This window comes from Artemia franciscana, chromosome 6 (genome assembly GCF_032884065.1).
Source record: "Artemia franciscana chromosome 6, ASM3288406v1, whole genome shotgun sequence".
NCBI classification, from domain to species: domain Eukaryota; kingdom Metazoa; phylum Arthropoda; class Branchiopoda; order Anostraca; family Artemiidae; genus Artemia; species Artemia franciscana.
The window spans coordinates 32,810,341-32,837,214 of NC_088868.1; the positions used below are offsets into that span (position 1 = coordinate 32,810,341).

The 26,874-nt window shown below is 34.7% G+C and overlaps 2 protein-coding genes across 3 annotated transcripts in view; one reads left to right on the forward strand and one right to left on the reverse strand.

Annotated features, from left to right (window-relative positions):
* Positions 1–26,874, reverse strand: part of LOC136028546 (uncharacterized oxidoreductase YjmC-like) — a 584,142-nt gene that overhangs the window by 403,494 nt on the left and 153,774 nt on the right. The gene's annotated exons all lie outside the window — the stretch shown is intronic.
* The window catches only part of LOC136028334 (guanine nucleotide-binding protein G(q) subunit alpha), a 97,196-nt gene that overhangs the window by 53,527 nt on the left and 16,795 nt on the right, over positions 1–26,874 (forward strand). For both annotated transcript variants that reach the window (XM_065706117.1, XM_065706116.1), the window contains exons 4-6: positions 8,169–8,297; positions 11,458–11,587; positions 19,936–20,089. In XM_065706117.1, coding sequence (XP_065562189.1) covers positions 8,169–8,297; positions 11,458–11,587; positions 19,936–20,089 — 413 coding nt within the window. The remainder of the gene's footprint in view (positions 1–8,168; positions 8,298–11,457; positions 11,588–19,935; positions 20,090–26,874) is intronic.

A 26,874-nucleotide genomic window follows, 5' to 3' on the forward strand; every position in this document is an offset into this window, starting at 1 on the left:
GGTTGAGTTTTCTAGCGGAGGATTCGAAATCTTCCGCTCGTTTATCAATATTGTTTGCAGGCAGAATCAAATTAAATTTTTGTACCAGAGAAGAATTACTGGTCCAAGGAGGCAGATGTAGCAGATACTTGGCAAATTTAAAATAGATTTGGTTAATATTTTTTTTAGTTGAAGCAGAAAAAATTTCCAAATGGGGTACATAGCAAGAAGATGGGGCAAAATTAGACTGTTGTAAGGTTTGGAAAGTGAAACCGACTAACATTTGTGATATTAGATGTAAGCGAAGCATATGCAATTCGAATCTTTTTAGCGAGGTTTTGAATTACAAGCTTAATGGTTTCTTTAATACTTTTTTCAATGGGCATATCAAGATATATAAATTGATATATTAATAATGAAACAACTAAATATAAAAGGGTCAAATTATATTGTTCAAATTAGTGATCTTTACATAGTTTCCCAGTAGCCCTTGATTTTTGATTAAAATCAAGTTGTTTCGGGCATCAAGCCGTGGTATAATTATAGAAAAAGCCAAGACAGATAATCCGAGTGAGAGGCAAAAACTTGGAATAAGTCCTTTTTAGGATTGTACAAAAATGATGTCATTTAGCTTGATGATAGATAAGTCTATTATCCATCCAGATTCACGTTAAATATAAAAAAAAATGTTACTTCGAAGGCTATCTTAATCATTTCCTAGTAGTGCCATCTATAAAATTCATGAGTATTTGCTAAACTATTGACAACAAGCGCTTTGTTCAGATTAGAAAAAAGAAGTTTGTTCAAAAATCCCTTATCTCATTAAAATATTGAAAAAATCAACAAAAAACATGACTTTTATACTGTCAAGTTATGGCAATTAAATTCTGTTACTTTGGCCATTCAAAGCTGTTTGATCACTTTCCTAGAAATCTTCCAATATTTTAAATTTTTTATAATACGCTCTTAGCATAAGACCTTATCACTCCTTCTTTCTCTTACCACTCTCCTTACCACTTATCACATTCTGAGGCTATCTTAGTTTCTTCCGTAGTACCGCCGTCATTAATATTCACAAATGAAGATTTTTCTGTAAAATTAAAAAAAAATAAATTATTTTTTAGATTTGCGTATATCTATATCTAATATGTAGCATCATATGAGGGATCGTTCGTAGTATTTTTTTATTATTTTGGACTATATTAAATACTTTTTATTCAAACTGAACCCTGACCCTTGACTTATTTGGAACACCTATTCAAGAAATACCCTAAAACACAAAGATTTATTTTTCTGTGTTACAGCACAGATTTAGAGACGAACTACTTATAGAAAATCTTGCGACCACGAAGCTTTTACTCTTTTAACTGGCTTAAACTTTCCTGCAGAAGTACCAGTCAGGTTTTAAAAAACTTTGGATCATTTGTGTCCCCAGAAATTACATTGCCTTGTCAAACTGGACCAGTTGTTTAGCATATCAATTTAGTTACCTTTGGACACTCACAAACCATTCAAAGCAGTTTACGGTTTTATTCAAAGATATCATTTAGGGTTATCGCCACTACCTGATCGATTAGTGAGGTCTAAGAATCTTTTTAACTTAAGCTAATGTCAATAGGATTGTGTAGGGCACTTTCGTATTAGTCGAATGATTTTTGAGTTTTAAAATGCACCATTAATGAGGCATCATATGCACCAAATACACCTATTATACAGTTTCAAAGCTCTAATAAAAACTATATCTTTATCAAAAATATTGCTTGTGAGACATGGCTAATATTCGTGCCCCCCCCCCCCCCCCCTCCTAGACTAGTTCATGTCTCCCAGGGTGAAAAATGCTGGTCTAATGAATTTTGGTTTTAAAACGCACGACTAATATTGTAAAAGATAAAAACGCTTGTAAATGGTTGTTATTGTGTTGGTGGGTGCGTACGACCGACAGGTCATAAGCGTTCGTATCACTTGATCTAGATATGTACTTATGTGTATATATATATATATATATATATATATATATATATATATATATATATATATCAAAACATTGCATGTAATTCATCATGTCGTTTAATAAAACAGCAAAATATACATCCATATAAAAGTCACCTAAAAACAGTGTTAGACTTTTGCTGCTATATGGCAAAATTGGCTATACAGAAAAAAAGCAAATACGACAAACTTTTCTTCTTCGTTTTGTAAAAAAGTGACTGTCCAAATTTAAAATGCAAACGCATAAAAATAGTTCTTAAATAATTTTACAGAGACTGAACCACATCGGTGGTTCACTAGAAAGTGCTTCACAAGAATGCACAACATAGAAAGGGCTTAGTTCTCTAGCCCAAGGCGGTGAAGTATGATAACCAGGACAGCGCGCATTGTGGATGCTTTAAATTAATTCTCACAACAATTTCTCAAAACTTCTCTCTCTGTATCATGTTTTCTGTACCTTAAAAAAGGTGGCGCATGCGTTTGTTCACTCCATAAGTACCACAATTGGGGGAGGGGACCATTTTCCATTGAAAAGGGATGATTTCATTTTTGCATTGACACATCTGAGGCGGAATAGGCATGTTGAAAGGATGCGGTATGGGAGGTATATCCCTTTTGAATATTGTTTATAATCATGCAGATTTGCAAAGGTTACATTTTGCTGTAACCTTCATTTCCTTGCAAAATCGTCATTTTGCTAGCCATTGATAAAGAATATTAAGATGTATATCTCAAAAGTACAATTTACGGGTAATGCTGCTAAATGAAACGAGTGAGGTTGATGAAAGTGAAATCTATTTTCAGAAAACGTTAGTGTAGAGGGGATAGACGAAAAAAATGGGTAGAGGAATTTAATTGGAATGTATACAAATAATCAAACGCTCATACTGTAGGGGAGATGTGGGTACCCTGGGACATTTTCAAATGTATGTCCAATATCTGGAGAACGCTTTGGCCAAATCGCCTGATTCTGCTACTCACTTAAGTGGAATTGCTTGGGCTTTCTCCCAGATTTTTTGTAGATTATTTTCTTAATCTATCTTTTTGGTACCAATGATTTTCCGAACCCTCCTCTTCTGTCCCAGAGTACCCTGACCCCAAGGTACTCTGGGACACGGTTAAGGGTACTCTGGGACACAGTGCACTTTTTGATCAAATTTCATTTATTACAAACCTATAGTCAACTTCAATGAAAATAAAAACATAATAAAAAAACTTGTAACATTATTCATTCAACGGGGAACTGCGAAAGGTCAATATCAAAAGTCAGGGCTTTCACAGCCCGTTCTGTGCCTCCACTAAGATTCGGTCTTGGTAGGCGTAACTCGATCTCATCTGTCGTGACAAAGGCTTCGTCCTTTGGCTGTGGAAATACGAATTTCCACGTAGGGACTTTCCGTTTTAGGAAGTTCACACTGTACCCTTCCAGTTCAATCTCCAAGACTTCACCAGCATAATACTTTGAACTTTTCTTACTGACGTACCTAACCAGTACAAAATCGCCAGGCTTTATCTCCGTTGGTTCTTTCACAGTCTCTTCCATGTCACTCAGGTGCAAGGAATCATCAGTGTCAGCACAGAGCTCAACAGAAGCAGCATCACTACTGTCGCTAAAATCTAAAGCCACCTTTGCTTGATCTCTTTTTTTTATCTTGCTTTCTTTTCGTTATCTTCTGTTTTTTATTTTCCTTTGCTTCTTCCTTCTTTTTTCTCTTCAGGTCTCTCTGCCTCTCTGTTTCAAAAATGGCATCCTTAACGGGGGTTGCAGTCAAAATCTTGGACTGGCCAGGCTTCCTTCCTCCTTTTTTTTCTGAATATCAATTTGACGTTTAGGAAGGGGAAGTATTTGATCGAGCAGAACACAGACTGAACCACCAGCGCCCACTGACTCCCTGTCTGACAGCCCACTGTCCGCTTGCGTTGATGAGCTGCTCCCTGCGCCGACATTGATCTGCACTTCATCTGTCGGATCGCAGGGATTGCTGACGGGAGTCAGGGATGGAAGAAAGTCTGATTCTTCCCAGACATTGGGATTAAACGGATGGATTCCTGGTTTAGAAAAGCCACTCATTATGTTGGTTGGGTTGAATGCTTTAGGGAAAGCAACCCCAAGAAGTTCAGAGATTTCGTATTCCGTGACTGGTCTTCCAGGATGGTTTCTTAGCCAGTTTTCAATAGCTTGGTAGAAATATGTTTTAAGTGGTGAATAGACGGTCACATCAAGGGGCTGCAGCCTGTTTGACGTGTGTGGAGGAAATGTCAGTATTTGCAACCCCATCTCTTTCGCAGCAGAAATGAAGCTGTAGCTCATGTGACTATCATGGTTGTCCATGAGAAGAAGGACTGGTTGCTCAGGAGAGCACCTTACGTACCTTTTAAAGTGCTCAAAGTAGCCAAGGAATAACTCGGTCGTCATCCATGCATTTCCGGGCTTTCCACTGGCGACAGCTTTTGTCCCTGGTGGTGCTCCATCTAAGAGTCTTTCAACAAAGCGGGTCCTTCCAAAGATAAGGTAAGGGGGAATGAAGCTTCCCATCGCATTGATAGTTCCAACCATTGTAACTAGTTTTCCTCTTTCCTGTGATGTAGTTGCTCCTAGCTGCTTTACACCTTTAGGGCTAAGTACCTTCCGGCATTTCTGTTGAACATTCGATAAGCCCGTCTCATCCATGTTGTAGATGCGGTCAGCTGGAAAATGAAACTTCGACTGTAGCTCTTCAAGATGTTTATAGAATGTGTCAACTGCAGCACGGTTGAAACCAAGGTTGCGATGAAGGCTGGTGCTTTCCGGTCTCCTCAAGGAAATTCTTGTATGTCTCTCCATGAAACCTTTATACCAGTCTTCTCCTGCTGCTTCATTGTCATCCCATGATTTAGGGTATTTCAGGGTGTTCGCCTTGGCAAATTCCCAAGCTAATTTCTTTGTCCGTTTTTTCGTAAGTCCGTAGTTCATTCGTGATGAAAGTAGAATATAAGATTCGAGTGAATCTTCCATTTCAGAAGAGAATACTTTTTTCACATCATAGCGTGCTGTGAAGCGAAATGCAACTTTTTCTTCGTCTGCCGATGTGGAATATGCCTTACAGTACCGAGAAAGTGTCGATTTCTGAACAGCATGCAGTGTTGCTGCAGTTCTGATTGGCATTCCATCTTTTAAGTGAGCCATTACAGCAGCCTTCATGTTTTCTTCGTCCCAGGCATAAAGAGAAGGATCAGACTTCTTCTTCCTCGGCATTCTGCAAAAAATGATACTTTTAGGAACGAAAAGCAAAGAATCGTTTTTATTGTTGCCATGGCTAACACAGTTTGAAAGATTTTCTGGTGTATATCAGGCAGTTCCGTCTCACAGCTCGACCTTTACATTACATTATCAGTTGTTGAAATGAGGGTACCCTGGGACACAATGAACAAAAGGCGTCCCAGGGTACCCAGGAACACGTGTCCCAGAGTACCCAAACAGGTAGCTCTCCACACAAACTTCATCTTCTGCCCCTAGATGGTAGTTCAGGTCAACCACTGAATAACATTTTGTAGCCTAAAGAAAACTACTTCAGACAAAAAAACATTCAATACCCTCCGACGAACTGTTCAAAAGATTTTTGTAAAAACCAGGTCCTTTTTCTTACTCAAACACCCATAAAAAACTCTTACCTAAAATCTCTGATGAAAATGTTTCTCGATTTCTTCAGGAAAACACATGCATACTTACTGATAGATGGCACGTCGTTCGTCATTCAGGCGGGATTTTTGAACAATTTTTTTTCACAAAGGTACCATGTCCCATCTTCCCCACATCTCCCCTAATCACACTATTATAGCACTACTGTTGTAGCACTATTGTTATAGCACTACTATTATAGCATTACTGTAGTCACACTGTTATGTAGTCGCACTACTGTAACTACTATAACTGTAGCGTATTGTTAGGGTGGAGGTATATTGCCAATAAACCTCAGAGTATTGAATAGTAGTAAATCAATGCTTTAGTGGCGTTCACACTGCCTATGTAATCTATCCTATGTGGTTAAGTTAATTAAACCATAATCTTTTGAACTTAAAAAATTTATTTGACACCCGGCTAACGTATAAATCCATTAAACATTCATAACTGTAGTTAAAAGTATTCACAATTTTCAAAAGCAAACTGTTCAAAAATTAAACATGTGAAATAAAGATTCAACCTCTAATAAAAGTTAAAGGCTTTATGGAAAAATTTATGAATTGGTTTTCCAATTCATCCCGAAATTTCATTTTGTTGCTTGTGGAGTGACATGAGAGGTGTAGCATAAGTGGGAGATGGTAACGTCGGAAATGAAAGGGGGGAATCAATGCCAGGTTTTCTTCTCACTCAATTGGACTATCTGTCTTGGCTTTTTCTACAATTAGCCATGACCTGATGCCCACAACTATTCCATTTTAATGGAATATAGAACTCAGAGTCTACTTAGCAATGCCCACGTTACGGACAAAATTTGCTTACATAATTAGATTACATAATGTAAAAAGTTCTGCTAGTGTGAAAGGTGCTAAAATGTAGTAAGAAAGCACCATTACACAGTGGTAATTCTCACTATATGTCGCTTTGAACTGTAAACAACCATAATTCTCTCTATATACCGCTTTGAACTATAAACAATGGACATTGTCATTATACGTCGGTTCGAACTCTAAACAACCATAATTCTCTCTATATGTCACTTTGAACCATAAACTGTGGTAATTCTCGCCTTACGTCGCTTTGAACTCCAAACAGCGATAACTCTTACTATATGTTGCGTGGAACTCTAAACAACGGTTATTCTCGCTCGATGTCGCTTTGAACACAGATATGCATGTAGAGAGATGGAGAAATTCAGCAAAAGAATTTTGCTCATAGAAAATGTTCAAAAAGAAATAGTTAGGGTAAATTCGTTGTATGTGTTCAGTTCTTACCTGTCTCACATTTTTGGCAATCTTTCATTTTATTTTCAAATATGTCAGGATTAAACATTATGCTTTTTCCTTATTAGTAAAACATTCATTAGAAAAGTGCCTCTCACAGAGGTAGCATCCAGTTATTTTTGAGTTTTTTTAAAGCCACGGTTTTAAAGCTATTGTGCTTGTCTACTATTATTTGTGGGGTAATTTAACAAGATTTTCTGATAATTTATTTTTGACACTGCGCAATGAAGTTAAATTGAAGGACTTGGAGAAACTAGGTTCTATTCGCGTGAAAATGCGCGTAGGCCTATCATCATCAGTGGAATTACTAATGCTACCTTACACGACATTGTTGAAAATTGAAATATAAGACTTAAAAAACCCATTAATTATGTCTTTTTTTAACGGACATGAGTAATTGACGAAGGATTGACAACTCTCACCCCTCCTCCGTAGATTTCATTTAAGAAAGGGGGATAATGGGGTAGTTGCCCCCGATAGTTTGTAAAATATTATATTTTTTAAATAAAGCTAAAAACGATAATTGATGAGAAATCAGTTTGTGTGCTGCCAGGTTCATTTAATTATCAGAACATAATATGTGGCTAGGTTAGGAGGTACATTTGAATTAAATTCTCATTTAGTTAACGTTAATACGGGAAAATTACGATAGCGTTAGTTTTGTTTGAAGTTGGTAAGTGCACACAATGAACCACCGGTGAGGCTCCACTACTGGAACGCGCGGTAGCAGGACTACCAGCTTCGTTTTATGTCTGTTTGATAAAAAACGAGTAGCGTTTAACCGATGCCCGCGCCACCTTCAGTTCTTAACCGCTTGGTGTCCTGTATCCATTGTAAAATAATATCCCAAGATAAGTTTTCCGACAGCTTAAAAACACGTTTAGGCTTGTATTTTTGACAAATTTTCCGGAAAAGAACCTCCGAATCCCGCCCCCTTTCCTCTGAAGGGTATCTCACATCTTCCCGGAAATGGGCCTCCTCTTGCCCCCTCCCCCAAGTGAAATGCTAAAATTACGGTCTCGCCCACCTCCTACCCTTTTTCTTTTCTTTATGGTTTCTCTGTCGGCTGTGTTTTGTGAGTTGCACATAAATAACTGTGCGCACGACATGCGTCAGTTATATGCACAGATATATAGCTTATGATTTTGTGTGAAACTGGGCCTTTGGTGATCCTAGATCTACTATGACAAATTAAATTGTAATCCTTATTATTTTGTATGAGCATTTTATTTTTGTGTAATTGATTTGTTTTCTTTTAGTTACCTCACAAATCTGGATCGTATTGCTGCCCCTGACTATTTACCCACACAGCAAGATATACTTCGAGTTCGAGTGCCAACAACTGGCATTATTGAATACCCATTTGATTTACAAGAAATCAGATTTAGGTAGCTATTTTTTAATCCTTAACTGCTTATTTTGTTTTATTGGATATGGAGAATTTACTGATAAAACATAGTTAGCCTACAACAAAATTACAACCATAGTCAATGAACAGCATGTATTAACTTAATACACAACTTGACTCAATACAACTTAATCAACTTACTACATAAATAAAGGGACATGAGTGCATCACACCAAAAAAGGTAAAAAATGGCGTCTTGGTTTTTGGCGGGTAATCAGTGGTGGGCGGCTGTTCGTCATTGATCTCTTGTAGTGTTTTTGTTCTTTGGTGTATTTAATGATGTATTATGTGGTTTAAATTTAGTGTTGAGTTTATCCGTATTTTTTAAAGACCGGAAGAAGAAATATCAATCCCTGCGACCCGTGAAAGAAGTCGTAACCGAAGGTTACGGATTCGAGTTCTGGTGTCGCTGGTTATTTGGTTTGGAACGGGGTTCAATGATATATAATGGGGTTGAAGCTTAGTCAGAGTCAACCCAAAATCAACCCCTGCGACCCGTGAAAGAACTCATAACCGGAGGTTACAGGTTCGAGTTCTGGTGTCGCTGGTTATTTGGTTTGGAACGGCGCTGAATGGTGTGTAACGGGGTTGAAGCTAAGTCAGAGTCAACCCAGATCTAAAAGGGTTCCTGGAGAAGTCTGGGGGGGCACGTAAAGTATCGGATGATTTACCCCCAACCTCGCATTGCACTTCAGGCCGATGGTATTGAATCAGGAGATCGGTACCTGCTCAACGTAAATCATTGGTCTGAATGCGGAATTTTTTTTAAATGAAATTAAATGCCAAATTTAAATCATAACCAAAAAAGCTAGCGTTTACACAAAGTTTTCAATTTGTTTGCCTCCTTTTTAGGGGACTCCTGTTTAGTCCTCCTTTGTCAGTTCACTACCAGACAAGAAAAATTTCTGAAGGTGCTTTTTTTGCCTTGTATGTTTTTTCCCAGTAAATGGCAAGTTCCACAATTTATAGTGGATTTTGCAATTTTTTAAAGAAGGAAGTTATATTGAACCTATCAACCCCCCTTCCTTTTGGGTATAGGTGTGGTTAATATCACCCTTGCTGAGGATCAATTTAAGGTAATTTGATCCCTCCTCTGCTTATAGATACACTGTTTGTTTCTGGAAATGTTTAGGGGCTACCAGAATAGCCTTCTATTAAACTATCTTTTGCCACTTAGTAAAAGACTAGGGGGGTATCAGACACCTCCGTTTGGCGCTGCTGGAAATATGCTCCTGCTTAAAAGTTTGTTTTTTGCTATTTCATGTTGTTTTAGCCTTTTTATGTTTTAGCATTTCGACGTAGTTTCCTCTTCCATTTTTCATAATTGTTTCTTTTTCCGTTATTGTTTTGAATTGTTTCTGAATTATATTCCTACCGACACTAAGAATGATCTTAGTATCTGTAGTTGATTTTACTTGTATATTCTTATCTAATCGTTTGTTTTTATAATTTATTTAATAGTTTAATTATACAAGAATTGTGTCAACATCTGTTTTTTTATTTTATTCTTTCAATAGCTTTTTTCTTTTGCTACAGATCCTAGTGTCTTTAGTTGATTTTACTCTACTAGTAGGTTTTTTTTTATCTAATCGTACAATTTTTAGAATTTATTTATTAGTTTAATAATACAGATATTGTGTCTATATCAGTTTCTTTTTTTTTATTTATCAATGTCTTTTTTTTACTGTTCTTTTTTTTTTATCTTCATAATAATGATAAGGGCGTGGCAGCTAATTTACAATACTCTCCATGACTGACGTGAGGTGTTTGTTTTTGACAAAACAACACTATCAATTATTTTTTATTGAAATTATGATTTGCTTCAGCTGTTATTATTATTATTTATTTGCAAACCATTCTTGCGAAATTAGGAAAACAGACCAATGAAAAAGTAGAAATAGAAGAAAAAATCAAGAAATAGATTTTTTAATAGAAATAGAAGAAAAAAGAAAAATCACAATAAACACAAGAACAAATGATTGCAAAACACATGTACGTCAATACGTTGAAGTGCTGCACATTTTCTAAAAATATTACCCGGATTTGTACCATGATTGGGTTTATAAACATTGATTCGAGCTCAGAAAATTTTCTGTTGAACTTTTTGAGCACTCGCGTATCTTGAAGAGTTTTATCGATCAGCAGACCCAGGTATAAAATCGACTTAGAGGGCAGAACTATTTGTGACCCTAGTTGGATTGCAGGTTGAGACATAAATATTGCAATTAAATAAAAGTACTTCCCTAAATAGATATAGTATATTCTGGTTATAACCAAAAAGAAAATTGGTTGTAGAAATCGGAAACAACGTCTTATGAAAACTCCACCGAAAACGCTGAAGAATTCAAAGACATTGTATTTAATATCTAGTGATAACTTCACTGAAAACACCGAAGTTTCGCCTCAAAACAAATAAAGACTCAAGTAAAACGGGGCTTTAATCACTTTCTTTTCCCTAACGGCCAAATTTTTCCTCTTTGACCACTCTTCTAGCTATGTTTATAAATAAATTTCATTATTATAATTATAATTTCATTATGTTTATAAACATAATTTCGATAACAATGGTGTTTACTATTTTAGTTAATCACTCTTTTGATTCTAACCATTCTAAGATATAGCCGTTACTCAGGGTAAACGGCGAGATCTGAATGCAAAATTTTGCAGAATGCGGCCTCTAATTTTTTACACCAGCCAACTTACACCAGCCAAACTTAAAACAATGGGTTACATGGGTTTACCCTCTCTTGGGTTTACACCAGCCAACTTAAAACAATGTTTCCTACTAGAGGTTTGTGAATAACAATTTTCATGGCTAAACTGTTTTTATAGGATGTTTGATTTTGGTGGCCAAATGTCCCTAGTTTCCCCACTTCCCTAGTTTCGCCATTTATTTCGTTCTTCGATTCTAACATTTCGAAGATATAGTGTGACTCGGGAAAAACAGTAAGATCCGACCGCAAAATTTTGCAGAATCTGGCCTCCATTCTTTTATCTGTCTCTTGGGTTTACACCAGCCAACTTAAAACAATGTTTCCTGCTAGAGGTTTGTGAATAACATTATTTCATGTCTAAAAGGTTTTTTTTTGCTTTTGTATAATTTTTTTGTTTTTGTATAATTTACGAAATTTTTTTTGTAGGATGGTTGATGTTGGTGGCCAAAGGTCCGAACGACGAAAGTGGATCCACTGTTTCGAAAATGTCACTTCTATTATTTTTCTTGTTGCTCTTTCCGAGTATGATCAAATTCTGTTCGAGTCCGATAATGAAGTAAGTGCTTTATATTTATAAAACTTTGGATACATCCTGGCCTATGGTGTTGAAGTTGGGAGGTAATGGGTTTCTGAGCTCCACCCTTCCTTTAAAAGAGTATATTCAGAAAAGTCAAAATTTTTAATGGAATTTTAATGGGATTTAATTTCATTTTTAATGGAATTTTTCATGTGGTTGTGTACTGCGAATATTTGCTCATTATACTTTTGACTATTCTTTAGTTTTGGAGAGGGGGGAGGGGGAGTATAAAAAAGAGACATGCAGTTTCTGGAAATGTAGGGGAAGGGGTCAAAATGTATTTTTCAAAATTCATGGGGGCAATTTTCATGTTTTTCAATGAAAATTTAAAAAAGGTTCTTTCATTGAAAATACCAAAAAAAGAAGCGGTTTTCAAAATATCGGGGGGGGGGCGTATAGGGGGAAAAGTGAGGTTTGTACGTAACGACTGTGATTAGCTCATAAAGTAAAGTTATGAATTGCTGTGAATTACTTACCTAGCCTTAAAATCACTTAATTAACTCGAATTATTGTTTCTAAAAATGTTTGAACTCCTCCATGAGTAGAGAACTCACTCATGGGTAGACAACAGTCCTTCAGTAAGAGGAGACATACCAAGAACAACTTTTAGATTGTTAATTCTTCATTAACCAGTCAGATTTTAAATCGATGGATCTGAAGCAGCGAATCCTTGAATTTCTGCAATAGTTATTACGCGCAAGAATGTTTCAATTTTGATACAGTTTACATCGTCATATACATCTGTCTTTTCTTTTTTATTACTGTTCTGTCATCTATTTGTTTTGTAGAAGATGGTTGGGGATAATTTTATAAAACAATTTGTGAAGCTGCTGATGGTCTCTTAGGGAAGGATAGGACTGCTGCTAGGAATATTAGTGAAAAAGCTTTATATTTAATAGAGAGGAGAAGAGATTCTTATAAGAATTATCTGAGTGACAGATCATATGAAAATTAAAGGAATGTAAAAAAAAAAAGTGGAGAATGCATAAAAATATGAACTAAGGAGGTTTGAAGTGGAGGCTATGGATAATATTGCCGAGGATTATGAACTAAGGAGGTGTGAAGTGGAGGTCATGGATAATATTGCCAAGGATCTGGAAGATGCAGCTAGACGGCATAATAGTAAAATATTGTACTGGCATGTTCATAAATTGAAAGGGAGCAGTCAATCCGGACTTGTCCCAGTGAAGATAGGAATAGGGCCGCAATTAGTGATAAGGAAAGAGTTAAAGAGAGATGGGCAGAACATCTTGAGAATGTGCTAAACCGAGATAGAGTTGCAGGAAAAGATATAGAGGAAATGAAATTGTGATACCCTGGATGTGAAGGAAGATTTGTTTTGTGAGGAAAAATTAGTGACAGTTCTAATAGATTAAAAAATAATAAGGTTCCAGGTGCTGATAGTGTGGTACATGAGTTTCTTAATTATGGCGGCTCTGAAGTTAGAAATAAGTTACTAAAGATTATGAATATATTTTTGAAAGGGGGAAAGTACCTAACGATTTTAGGAAAACCTTAATTAAACCACTATATAAGAAAGGTGATAAGAGTCAGTGTGGTAATTATCGAGGCATTAGTCTGGTTTTTGTAGGTAGCAAATTACTTGGCAATATGATACTTTTTGACTAATAGATGCTGTAGACAAAGTTTTAAGAGAGGGACAGTGCGGTTTTAGAAAAGGTAAAGGATGTATCGACCATATTTTCACTCTTGGGTTAGTGTTTGAGAAGTGCCTTAGTTGTCGAACACCTTTAGTTCTCAGTTTTGTAGATTATGAGCAAGCGTTCGATTCTGTTGATAGAAGAGCTTTAGCAAAGGTCTTATCCTTGCATGGTATACCAGACAAATATATTAAAGTGATTAGTGCTATGTACGAGAATAACATTGCTGTGGTTAAGGTAGGAAATGAGGTTACCAGCTGATTTTGTATTAAATGAAGAATTAAGCAGGGTTGTGTTCTATCCACCTTTATATGGATCATTTTGACGGACTTTGTCTTAGGAGCACAGGATAGGCAATAGGAAACCACGGAATCAAATTGGGAGGAAAACCCTCATAGGATTAGATTATGCTGATGATTTAAGCATCCTAGATGAAAGTGTGAGCTAAATGAATGAACTTTTAGAGGTTTTGCAAGTTCAGGGTGCTAGAATAGGTTTGAAAATTAATGCTAAGAAGACTAGGTCACTAAGGCTAGGAATAAGTGAAGAAGAAAAGGTGACGCTGGGTAAAGAAAATATTGATCCGGTGGGTAGCTTCAGTTAGCTTGGTAGTATCATTAGTAAGGAGTGGAGCAGTGTGGGAGCAGTGAAGATGTTAAAAGTAGAATAGCCAAGACTCAGGGTGTTTTTTCGCTGTTAAAAGAAAGTTTGGAAGAATAGATAAGTCTGTAAACCAAGATTAGAATATTGGAAGGTACAGTAATGACAGTGGTCAAATATAACTGTGAAGGCTGGGAACTCGGAAAAGAGGATGAAGATTTACTAGATGTTTTCCAGAGAAATTGCCTACGGGCGGTTCTGCGTACCCGATTGACTCACCGTATTTCAAAAAGTAGGCTGTACGAAAAAGTGGTTCAATCTTGCTTTCTAGGGCTATAATGAAAGAAAGGTTGAGATGGCTAGGGCACGTTCTGCGGATGAAGGATGACAGAATGGCGAAGATTGTCCTTTTTGGCTAACCGTCTAGGGCTAAAAGGAAAGCAGATCGTCCTCTTCTAGGGTGGGAGGATGTCATAAAGAAAGATTTAATTTCCTGGGAGGGTGTAAAGAAGGAGGCTTTGAATATATAGGGTGCAGAAGAAGCGTGCGTAGCAGTGTTGGTCTCAGGCGATTTGGTGCTGCGGTGAGTTTTTAGTAGTAGTAGTAGTAGTAGTATAGTTGACTCCGGGTGTTGACTAATAAAGACTGTTCCGTCAATATGATGTTTCCAGCTTGTACACTTATCAAAGATATGCGCATTGCGCAAATGTCTTTATATTTTTCATTGACTTAATGGGACTGACGAGGCTCATGACTAGTTTTTGTTTGTTTCTTTTTTTGATCGTGTACCGAGCCTAAAAGTGTATTCTGTCCTGGAAAATGACTTGATATGTCCTCCAATGTTGAGTTAAGAGTTAAGAGTTATGCAAGTTAAGAGTATTGAGAGTGAGGAATTAAAACGGAATCTCAGTGCCTCTGCTTGATAATGACTAGTTCACCTCTTATAATTTTGTCAAATTTAGTTTACATCATACCAACACTATATAAAACCCCTATCCAAAACCATACACTGAGGGGCATTCAAAAAGAAGATAAGCTGTTCAATCCCCATTCGATCCTCCTTACATACATTACCCTGGTGATCTTCCTTTTGAGAACAGCTTAGCAGCAATTTGTGGCTATTACCTCAAAAGTAGGAAAATGTCAGATAAGATTTGACAATACAACGACTACGATTGGGGAATAGATAACTTCGAAGACCACACTGCCTTTCCATGACGAAAGTAAAACAGTTCAAAACAGGGATGATACCTTTTTATTGACAGTGAAATATAAAATTATTTAACTGGATATTTCGAACACATATACAGTGTTCATCATCAGCAGTAAAACTAAAAGACACGAATAAAAATAAACAAAATTTATACCTAATAAACTAATTACATATAGTTTATTGCTCTTATTTTTTTTCAATGCAACAGCTGAGGCAAATCTCCTTGACCTTTTCGGTTCCGGTTCATTAGATTTAACTGACGTATTATGTGGATAGAGATCATAGCTCTTAGGTGAAGTGATATTTACTTTATTTGACCTCAGTAAATTATCATAAATTGAGTTCAATCCAAATTCAACTGTATCTCTGTTTATGGAATTATTCTTGAATAGAATTTTTTTAATTTCGATTGTTTCCCTGAAAGTTTGCTTTAAACCTTGATCCCTAGAAATCAAAGAAACATTTTCAAACAAAATAAAATGATTTGGAAAATTAAAGATATGCTCCGAGAGGGCCGACGTGGAATCTTCAGGTTTGGTATTTTGCTTTAAAGATGATGAAATGGAATTATGATGTTGTAGCAATCTCGTTCTTAAATTCTGGTTAGTACGTCCCACATAAGAGCTTCCACAAGTACATGGAATTTTATAAACCCCACTTTGTTGCTCTACGGAAGTCCGATCTTTTCCAGAATTTAAAAAAACTAGCCACTCAAACCTAAAAACTTTTCACTCAAACCTGGAACATATGGTAGAGAACAAAAGATATCTTTCTTTTCTGTTGTTTCCAGAATATCGTCAGAACATTCTAGAAATTTTTTCCTTCTTTTCGAAAAAGTCTGGTCAATTAACCAACCCGGATAATGGTTACTTATTAAAATGTCTTTTAGCAATAATAATTCCTCCTCAATGAATTTTGGAGAACAAATTCTAAAAATGCGGTCAGTTAAAGATATGATTAAACCAATTTTTACTTGGCGGGCATGACCGGAGAAAAATGATAAAAATCTGTTATTGTTATTAGGTTTTCTGTAAATCTTAAAATCCAGACTATTTTCATTTTTTAAAAGAAGGATGTCCAGAAAAGGAAGTTTATTATCCTCTTCTAATTCTATTGTAAATTTTAAATCCCCTCCCCAAAAATTAAGATGTTCTAAAAAACTTTTTAATTCCTCCACCCCATATTTCCATACTGAAATTATGTCATCCATATATCTCCCCTAAAATTTATGTTTTAAAAAATATGAATCTAACGCTATTGTTTCAATATTTTCTACAAAACAATTTGCTAATAAAGGACTTAAAGGGGCCCCCATAGGTAAACCATTTACTTGTTCGAAAAAAACCCCTCTGAAGTGAAAAAAATAAGAGAACATATTGCACAACCTAACTAAACTCATTATTACACCGACCTCCAAAACTGTTTCACCACCAATTAAGTCCAAATTTCTTAGTATTAGTAAATTAGAACAAGGTCCAAAATTTTGTTTTAAAACTAATAGAGTCCCAGTAGAAGAAAGTATCTCTTCAATAGAAACATCTTTACATAGAAACCCCATCCTAATTAAAGATGTTAGCCTAGTAAGAGCTTCTACTGTTAAAGCCCTGTCAGAGTTTGCTTTAAAACCAGAAATCCCTAACAATTCTATCAAAGACATAAAGATTCTTAATAATTTAAGAAGGGATGAATCTATTATTATTACAAAAGCAGACAAGGGTAACACTTTAGTGGTAATGGACACCAAGGACTACGATTCAAAATTAAACGCTTTACTGAAAGATGAAAAAACGTACAAACAACTTTCTTTTGACCCAATGGACTCATACACAAAGAAGTTTAAGAACGAGTTAAAGAGTTTGAAGGAAGAAGGGAAGATTACACCTCAACTTTTCTACAAATTCTTACCAAGAGGTTCTTTGTGCCCTAAATTATATGGACTTCCAAAGATACATAAGCCAAATCTGCCATTACGACCAATTGTTGCAAGTAACAAGTCACCAACAAGTGCTCTGAGTAAGTGGCTAGTGTCATTGTGTAAACCACTCATGTCTACACAAATTTCTTACATTAAGAATCCGTCAGAACTTGTAAAAAAACTAAAAGGAGTTGAGATTTCTTCAAATTCTATAATTTTAAGTTTCGACATAGTGTCAATGTATACGAGTATTGATGTAAAAGCTGCAGAATTTCTTCTTGAGAGGAAGATACTAAGAAATTTGGACTGAATTGGTGGTGAAACAGTTTTGGAGGTCAGTGTAATAATGAGTTTAGTTAGGTTGTGCAATATGTTCTCTTATTTTTTTTTTCAATTCAGAGGGGGTTTTTTCGAACAAGTAAATTGTTTACCCATGGGGGCCCCTTTAAGTCCTTTATTAACAAATAATTTTGTAGAAAGTATTGCAACAATAGCGTTAGATTCATATTTTTTAAAACATAAATTTTGGGGGAGATATATGAATGACATAATTTCAGTATGGAATTATGGGGTGGAGGAATTAAAAAGTTTTTTAGAACATCTTAATTTTTGGGGAGGGGATTTAAAATTTACAATAGAATTAGAAGAGGATAATAAACTTCCTTTTCTGGACGTCCTTCTTTTAAAAAATGAAAATAGTCTGGATTTTAAGATTTACAGAAAACCTACTAACAATAACAGATTTTTATCATTTTTCTCCGGTCATGCCCGCCAAGTAAAAATTGGTCTAATCATATCTTTAAATGACCGCATTTTTAGAATTTGTTCTCCAAAATTCATTGAGGAGGAATTATTATTGCTAAAAGACATTTTAATAAGTAACCATTATCCGGGTTGGTTAATTGACCAGACTTTTTCGAAAAGAAGGAAAAAATTTCTAGAATGTTCTGACGATATTCTGGAAACAACAGAAAAGAAAGATACCTTTTGTTCTCTACCATATGTTCCAGGTTTGAGTGAAAAACTTAAAAGAATTTTACAAAATAATGGTTTAAAGGTAGCTTTAAGAGGTAGTAATACTTTGGCTAGTTTTTTAAATTCTGGAAAAGATCGGACTTCCGTAGAGCAACAAAGTGGGGTTTATAAAATTCCATGTACTTGTGGAAGCTCTTATGTGGGACGTACTAACCAGAATTTAAGAACGAGATTGCTACAACATCATAATTCCATTTCATCATCTTTAAAGCAAAATACCAAACCTGAAGATTTCACGTCGGCCCTCTCGGAGCATATCTTTAATTTTCCAAATCATTTTATTTTGTTTGAAAATGTTTCTTTGATTTCTAGGGACCAAGGTTTAAAGCAAACTTTCAGGGAAACAATCGAAATTAAAAAAATTCTATTCAAGAATAATTCCATAAACAGAGATACAGGTGAATTTGGATTGAATTCAATTTATGATAATTTACTGAGGTCAAATAAAGTAAATATCACTTCACCTAAGAGCTATGACCTCTGTCCACATAATATGTCAGTTAAATCTAATGAACCGGAACCGAAAAGGTCAAGGAGATTTGCCTCGGCTGTTGCATTGAAAAAAATAAGAGCAATAAACTATATGTAATTAGTTTATTAGGTATAAAGTTTGTTTATTTTTATTCGTCTCTTTTAGTCTTACTGCTGATGATGAACACTGTATATGTGTTCGAAATATCCAGTTAAATAATTTTATATTTCACTGTCAATAAAAAGGTATCATCCCTATTTTGAACTGTTTTACTTTCGATTGGGGAATGTACTGAATCTCGGTTATATCCAGGGCTGTGGAGTCGATTATAAATTATAGCTAACTCAGACATTTTCATTATACCGACTCTATCTCCATTCACCAAAATTTTACTAAAAATCTAACTCCACAGCCCTATTTAAAGCTGTTAATGTTAGAACCGATTCCGATTAGACATTTTCAGTATACCGACTCTTAACTCCATTCAGCAAAAATTTACTAAAAATCTAACTCCACAGCCCTGTTTGTATCAGTAGCTATAACCTAGTAATGAGCGTACTTTAGGCCGTAATAAGTGAAAATAGAATCAAAGGAGTTTCAAGGAGACTTAGTGAAATACAATAATAATTTCAAGATTTTTGTGGGGCGGTGGGTCATAAGACATCCCCTCTCTTAACTTTTGTACTTGTCAAGTTGAAGGTTTGGTCAATGTTTTTTTTTTTTTTTTTTTTTTTTTTTTTTTTTTTTTTTTTTTTTTTTTTTTATTTAGATGATATTTATTATCTTTGGGTCTATTATGTAGAAAGCTGCGATCGGATTTTAGTTACCGTAGTGCAGAGGTAACGAGACTCCTTTGGAAATGAAAGATTTGAGTTCAAAACCAATCTGCGGCAATATTTCTCCTCTCTTAACATGTCCTTTCGGTTTGCTCTACAGGAAGGACACAAGGACATTAGCAGTGAAGAAACGTAGTAAATCCAGTGCATATATACCAATCTTAGTGCAAATGGAAACTAAACGTCGGTTCAGAGAACGTGGTTGATGGAAGAGCCCGTTTTCAATTTCCGCGGGATTAGCAATACAAATTTGGATTTTTTTTTCTTTTTAAGTTTTTTTGTGTGGCTCATCTCAGAAAGAAAGAGAAAGCAAAGAATTAAGCCAAATAAATAGCTGTATCATTTTTATGCTCCTTCAAATAAGTTTTGGAAGGAAAATTTATAGTGCGATCAAACTTAGTATGTAAAATTGTACTCAAATGTTGCTGAAAAATTTTCCTTTTATTTCACTGACTTTTTATAGACATAATATAAAATTATATCTTGTACGAAGCACTAAATCATTTTGCATTTGAGCCTTAATGTATTCTTAGATGAGTATTATCACAATATCGTATTATTTTTAGTTATGCAAACTTGTTTTGTGTTTTTGCAGAACCGGATGGAGGAATCCAAGGCCTTGTTCAAGACGATAATAACTTATCCGTGGTTTCAACATTCCTCCGTGATCCTTTTTCTAAATAAGAAGGACCTCCTTGAAGAGAAGATCATGTACTCGCATATAGTCGACTATTTCCCTGAATATGATGGTGAGTACCCTAATGCCCTAATTGAGCTAGACCCATAGGATAGGGGAAGCTGATGAGAAAGGGAACTTTAGTTTTGATTCTGATAGAGAAAAACAAAGAAGGATCTACCAAACACAGAGCAATGAATAGATTACTCTCCTATATTACCGTCTTAAAAATCCGAATTTCCATTTGTTTATTTTTGTGACGTTTTTTCGTAAACTTCCATTCAGAATGATTTTTATTGATACGTAGGTGTAGCTAGCGCTAACTTGAGCCAATCTGATTGGCTCAAATCGGAACCAGCTAAATCTCGATATTGATTGAATATCATTGTGAATGGCTTTTAAGCCAATCGCTTTATTCCTTGTTTCGGGAGAGACAAATAGCCCTGTTTTTTAAAAACCATATTGAGTTGGGAACTTGCTGCTCTGTAAACTGTTTCTGTTTACAAACAGTTAGTGCCGTCTAGTATTATCAATAATAAATCCAAAAATTAATCACGAACACCATACCAACAATAATTGTTGTATTTGTTTACTTTATTTCTTCTCCTTTCTTTTTTACTTATACTTTACATCGAGTTGAAGTGAAAATACAACTTGTGGCAAAAGTGTTCTATCAGTATATTTGTGTTATTTTTCTTACTAGCCTATTTTCTGCATACTAATCTAGCCATATCTGAGAAAAAGATAGGATAGAAAAGTTTTCTGAGGAAAAAAACTGACGCCATCTAATCTGCTGGTCAAAATTCTGAACTCACATATACTCCATTATATCACTTAATATTTGGGGTTTGGAAACATCGAGATCGGAGGCTTCAGTTTAGTTTAAAAGAAGCTACAAATAGCCAACGCCATCTACTATTACGAGTCAAAATTCTAAACTTGAATAGAGACAATTGTTTCTCTCAATGTAAGGGTTAGTGCTCACAGACTGATTTGATCCATGAGAAAACTGCTTGATTTTCTGGATCATTTGTTTGTCTGATGAACTACGTAATGATCACGGATTGAACAGGGAAGTCAAGTTTTTGTTTCTGAAAAGGAAAAACACAAAGAAATTCCAACCAAACGATCAACGCCATCTAGTAATAGCAGTCCAAAATCCTAAAGTTAATTAATAAATACATTACTAAAAATTTCGGTTTCATTTATTTCATTTATGTATTTTTTTTACTTATTCTTCGCATTGAGCAGAAGATGAAAAACGCCATTTTGCCAAAAGGGGACAGTAGGCACATTTGCATGCATTTTTCTAACTGGCCTGTTTTCTGCTTTCAGGAAATTCCTGATTGCGTTTGAAAGCCTAAGTTAAATAAGATCAGAACCAAAAGATATCCCTTTTCATTCGTTTGAATCAAAATAATGTTGACGAATTACTTGTGTTAGCTTAGCTAGTTATAATTAGCTTATTCATAGTTAACCTGATTGTAGTTATAGCTAGTTTCAGTTAGATAGATTAGCTAGTTTACTTGAAGTGTATTTAAGTTTATAAGGTAGTATATTTGTTTCTATCAACATTGGACTACGCTCAGTTTTAAAAGTACGATAATTGTTAAGATATTTGTATTAAATCAACAAAGATAGATGAGGGTAGAATTCGACACAGAATTTTTTTTTTTAAAGGACCATCTGTCATGGAAAAGATAGAATATTGTACTATAAAAGCCCACCTCCCCCTCTTCGGCAAAACCCTCTGATCCATGCTTTTGGGAATAATATTCAGAGACTCACTATCCCTCTAAGACACAAACTTCTGAGCAACTTGGCCAATATTGATGTTAAAATATAACTATACTTTTTTTTTCCCTTTCCGCCTTTATCATCGCCACTCTGAATCCATTAGTTTAATTTTTCTGCTCGATTCTAGTCCTAGTCCTTGAGGAAGAAGGGAAACATAGCTTAGTTGTTTCTAGGTTTACATGTTAAATTAGTACCATCCAATTTTGGAATATATTTTAAATATTGACGTCAACAGATAGTTGAAGTCCAAGTCAGTTTTTTCGTTTTCCACTATTCTGAGAATGTATGGCTTAAAGCTTGCAAGACCAGGGGCAATTTCCCCCGGTCCGCACAAAACAGTATACGTTATATGCTTTTTCTGTTTTATGTCTGTCGCCCGACGGCCTAGTCGGATTAGGGTGATGGATTAATCTAATCTAAGATAATATAAACCTAATCTAAGATATAAACTTGTCGAATTGATCTAGGTAAGAATAGTACTATTGCGGTTTTTGCCAGTGTGCGGGAAGTTCTTACTTATTTCAAACACAATTATGCTGGTTATAGAAAAAAACAAAAACAACTCTGACAAAAACAAAATGACCTGAAAAAGAATTGAACTGAATTTCGGCAATATACGATGATATTCTTTACGTTAAAACATTGAAAACTCTCAAACGTAACACATTTATTTGACACATGGTCAGTTCTAGGGGTTGGGGTTGGGGTTTTCTAGGGGCAGCAATTTCAATCTTATTTGTGGAAATTTGGGCTCGTTTTAGGCTTGGCTTCATTGTTTACTTTAATTTCTGTTTCCTTAATTTTAATTTTATTACTTTAATTTATTTACTTTTTATTTATTAAAAAGTATTTATTAGAAAGTAATTAATTAATTTAATTTATTTACTTTAATTTTAATTTAATTACTTTAATTTGCTTAATTTGCAGAAATTTTTTTAATTTTATTACTTTAATTTATTTACTTTTTATTTATTAAAAAGTATTTATTAGAAAGTAATTAATTAATTTAATTTATTTACTTTAATTTTAATTTAATTACTTTAATTTGCTTAATTTGTAGAAAATTTTTTAATTTTATTACTTTAATTTATTTACTTTTTATTTATTAAAAAGTATTTATTAGAAAGTAATTAATTAATTTAATTTATTTACTTTAATTTCAATTTAATTACTTTAATTTGCTTAATTTGTAGAAATTTTTTTAATTTTATTACTTTAATTTATTTACTTTTTATTTATTAAAAAGTATTTATTAGAAAGTAATTAATTAATTTAATTTATTTACTTTAATTTTAATTTAATTACTTTAATTTGCTTAATGTGCAGAAAATTTTTTAATTTTATTACTTTAATTTATTTACTTTTTATTTATTAAAAAGTATTTATTAGAAAGTAATTAATTAATTTAATTTATTTACTTTAATTTTAATTTAATTACTTTAATTTGCTTAATTTGCAGAAATTTATGTCAGTCTAGCCTTTAAATTCTCTTTTTCCTTTTTGAGGGAGAAACTTCATTTTTTTTATTTAGAATGTGCTCGTTTTATAATTCATGTAGTTTTTGTATGTACTAATAGCAATAATGTCGGCACCTAAGTTCATTAGAACTTATTCAAATAAGTTAATAACCGAAATTATTTACGATGATATTCTTTCTTGATTTGGTAGCGCAAAATCCAGCTACCGAAGAATAATATTTGACTCCTGTTTGAGTTTTACCTTTAATGTCCTCTTTATAATATTTACTTATTATTCGTTTATTTATTTAATTGAAAACCCGTCTTTAAAAACTAGAAAAGGACGTAGCATGAATGAAAAAGAAGACCATGCATGAAAAAAAAACAACAAAACATTTAAACTAGCAGAACGATGAAAATAATGACAAATCGTAGCCTAATACGAGACAAATGTCGACAAAACCATTAAAAATCAAATAAGAATTCCGAATAAATCAAGAGTAAATGTCTTGGCACGCCCACGGTAGGTAAAATATAAACTAATAAATGGTTGTAACAATTCGTTTCTTTGACATTTGAAAGGAAACTGAAAATCCGCCATACCGAAATAGGAGCCACAAATAGACCCCCGCTATCCCATTAGATTCAAATCACTTAATAATTCCATATACGCAAATCACTGCACATTGAGTGGGCCTAATTCGTGACCAGCTGTTTTTTATTATGTTCAGCATTAGCCTGAGAAATAACTTGTAAAGGTTCAGTAATTTTATACTTTTAAACTAATAGAGTATAACTATGCGTATAGCTATAGAATATAACTATATATTCTATAAAATATAATATAACTATATATTGTAGGGATGTCATTAACCTTCGAAAAAAAGCTCTCGCGTGGTTATGATTAATTATATGGTTTTCATTTATTACATGCAAGTGATAAGCTACTTCAGCTTCTACATATGTTTAACAAATCATTTTTAATTCTGGTATTATCACCGATTCTTTTTGTTTTGGTACATTGACTCCTGTTCCGAAAAAAAAATAAAGATAGCCGGCAATGTTGTTCCTATAGGCCTATAACAGTTTCTTATGTTCTGTAAAATGCTCGAGTTACTAGGGATTAAGGACGTAAATCCTTAATCCTTGTTTGACTCCAGACAGTCGGTTTGAATTTAAGGAAGACTGTAGTCGAGAATACGTGCACTATATACTTGCCAACGTTCTGATGGTTATAGAGAATAGTGGCGAGTTTCTCGTCCTTGCGCCTCATGATGTCTCTCGTGCTTTCGATTCTAGTGTGCATTCCCATTTGCTGTATAGTGTGCAGCAGTGAGGTCTCAATCGTTCAGTTGTGCGGGTATTTAAAAATCTGTATCCGAGATTATGTGTTGTCGTGAAAGTACCTACTCGTCATGGTTACGTAATTAGTAAAGCCGTAATTCGAGTTTGAAAAGGAATCCGCCAGGGTAGGGTAACTTCGCTACCATTGTATAATAATAGTGTAGTTGCACCCCAGAAAAGGGCTAAAATTGGTTTTGTTTTTAAAGGTTTGGACCTTTCCATGCTCAATCACGCTGACGACACCCTGAATTTAAGTAGAACTGTATCGTCTGTTGAGGGATTTTATTTTTGTGCTTAGTAGGGAATATGCCGAAATTGGTCTCAATTTTAATTCTCCGAAGTGCGGCGTCCTTGCTTTCGGCAAATCTGTCGGAGATGTTGGATGCGTACAGTTAGGAAATCAGGGTGTTCAGTTATCTGCTTGTATTAAGTATCATGGCCTCCCGATCGGAGATAGCGTAAAAACGTCAAGGGCTCTCCTTATATCTCATCTAAATGAGAAACATAGAAAAGCGTTTGGTGTGCTAGTTCGCTGTAAAGCTTGCTACAGGAGGCGTATTCTCGCCCGTGTCTGCAACACTTTCGTGATGCCTCATGAATTCACAATGATTCCATTTTGGAATATGTTTACGGCTACTAATAAGAAGACTATTAGATCCGTATATTTTCGTTTCGCGAAATTTCTCTTGTTTATACCCCTATGGGCTAGAAACAAAAGAGTAGTGTCAGTCTACGGGTTAACTGAGCCACTAACAGCGGCTGAGCAGCGTCACAGTCGCTATTTTTCTAGGCTTGATAGGACAAACAGCCTCCATCCTGATATGTGTTAGCGTAAATATTTGAATCTATTCTTGGTAGTATAGTCTTCATTGCGAGTGTGTTCTTCTTTCTTTTCTTTTTTTTTGTTTTTTATCTACTCCATATTGAACCCTTGTGTGTTTTTTTGGGCGATAAAGATATTGATTGATCGATAACTATAGAATGTAACTAGAGTATAGCAATTAAACTTATAGAGTATAACTATGCCAAGTTGGTAAACGTAATAATATTTTGTAAAAACGGAAAAACAAGAAACTGATTTCACATTGGTCTAATTTTGTGAGGATTTTCTAGGATGGGGCGATATTTATGATATGAGGGAAGGCCACTGCATTATAAAAGCTTGCGAGTAGAGGCATAAGCTGCTGAAATTCGACGATTGACGATATGACGTCATGACGATTTAACTATTGTCAATGATGATTGTCAAAACTTGATGACTTCCTCGTGTGTTGAAATGACAACATGTCATGTTGTTACAAATACGTTATTTGAGGAGCAACCTCAAAACGAACACAAGTTATTGCTTATGAAATGGGTTGCCTCCTCAAGACCTCGCTCTTTACGCTAAAGTTTTTTTTATAGAGTCTTAGAACAAAGCTTAATGTTCTAATCAAACGGCCATTGTTTCAGGAATCGTTCTTAAAGAATTAGGACAAAAAGTCCTAACTTTAGCGTAAAGAGCAAGGTCTTGTGAAAGGGGCAACTCCTTTCATATACTTCATAATTTCTCTTCGTTTTAAGTTTTGATGTGTCTCATTAGATCAGTTGAAAAAACTTGTTTTTATTTTATTTAATTTCTGATCGTTTTTAAATAATACCGGGAAATCCGGCTATCTCTCCATGAAAAATTTCAATACTTGTGTATTACACGCCACTCACTCAAGTTCAACTCAAGTGCACTAAAGTTCACTCAAGGGGCACTCAAGTGCCAGATCTGACAGACGGCAATACATGAATGAAAAGGTCAGACAAGCCGAAGAAACAGCGAGCCGTGAAGACACATGTTTTATCTATAATTTCAACATTTAATTTTTTTTCTTGAAACTTTATCTTTATTTTGTGATTTTTTTAAGATATAATTTTAAATATAATAAAAAATATAAATACAGTATAATAATGAAATAAAATAAAAATGTAATTACAGGAAAGGAATATGGAAATATTCTATGCAGCTCTTTCTTCTAAGAGCGGAGTCAGTGTTGTCACCCGTTGCAATTATTTTTTTGTTGGTATCATAAAGTAAGAAAAGAAATTGAGACCAAATATTATCGGGAGAGTAATTGGAAATTCGGTAGATTTCACAAAAGTCTGTAGAAGGGAAATATTGGTCTAACCAGGGAGAATATGAAGTAGAAAGAACTTAATTGCTAGCTTTACGAACAGGATTAATATATAGCCCAACATTGCCCAATAATGGGGCTACATTAATGTATGCTGC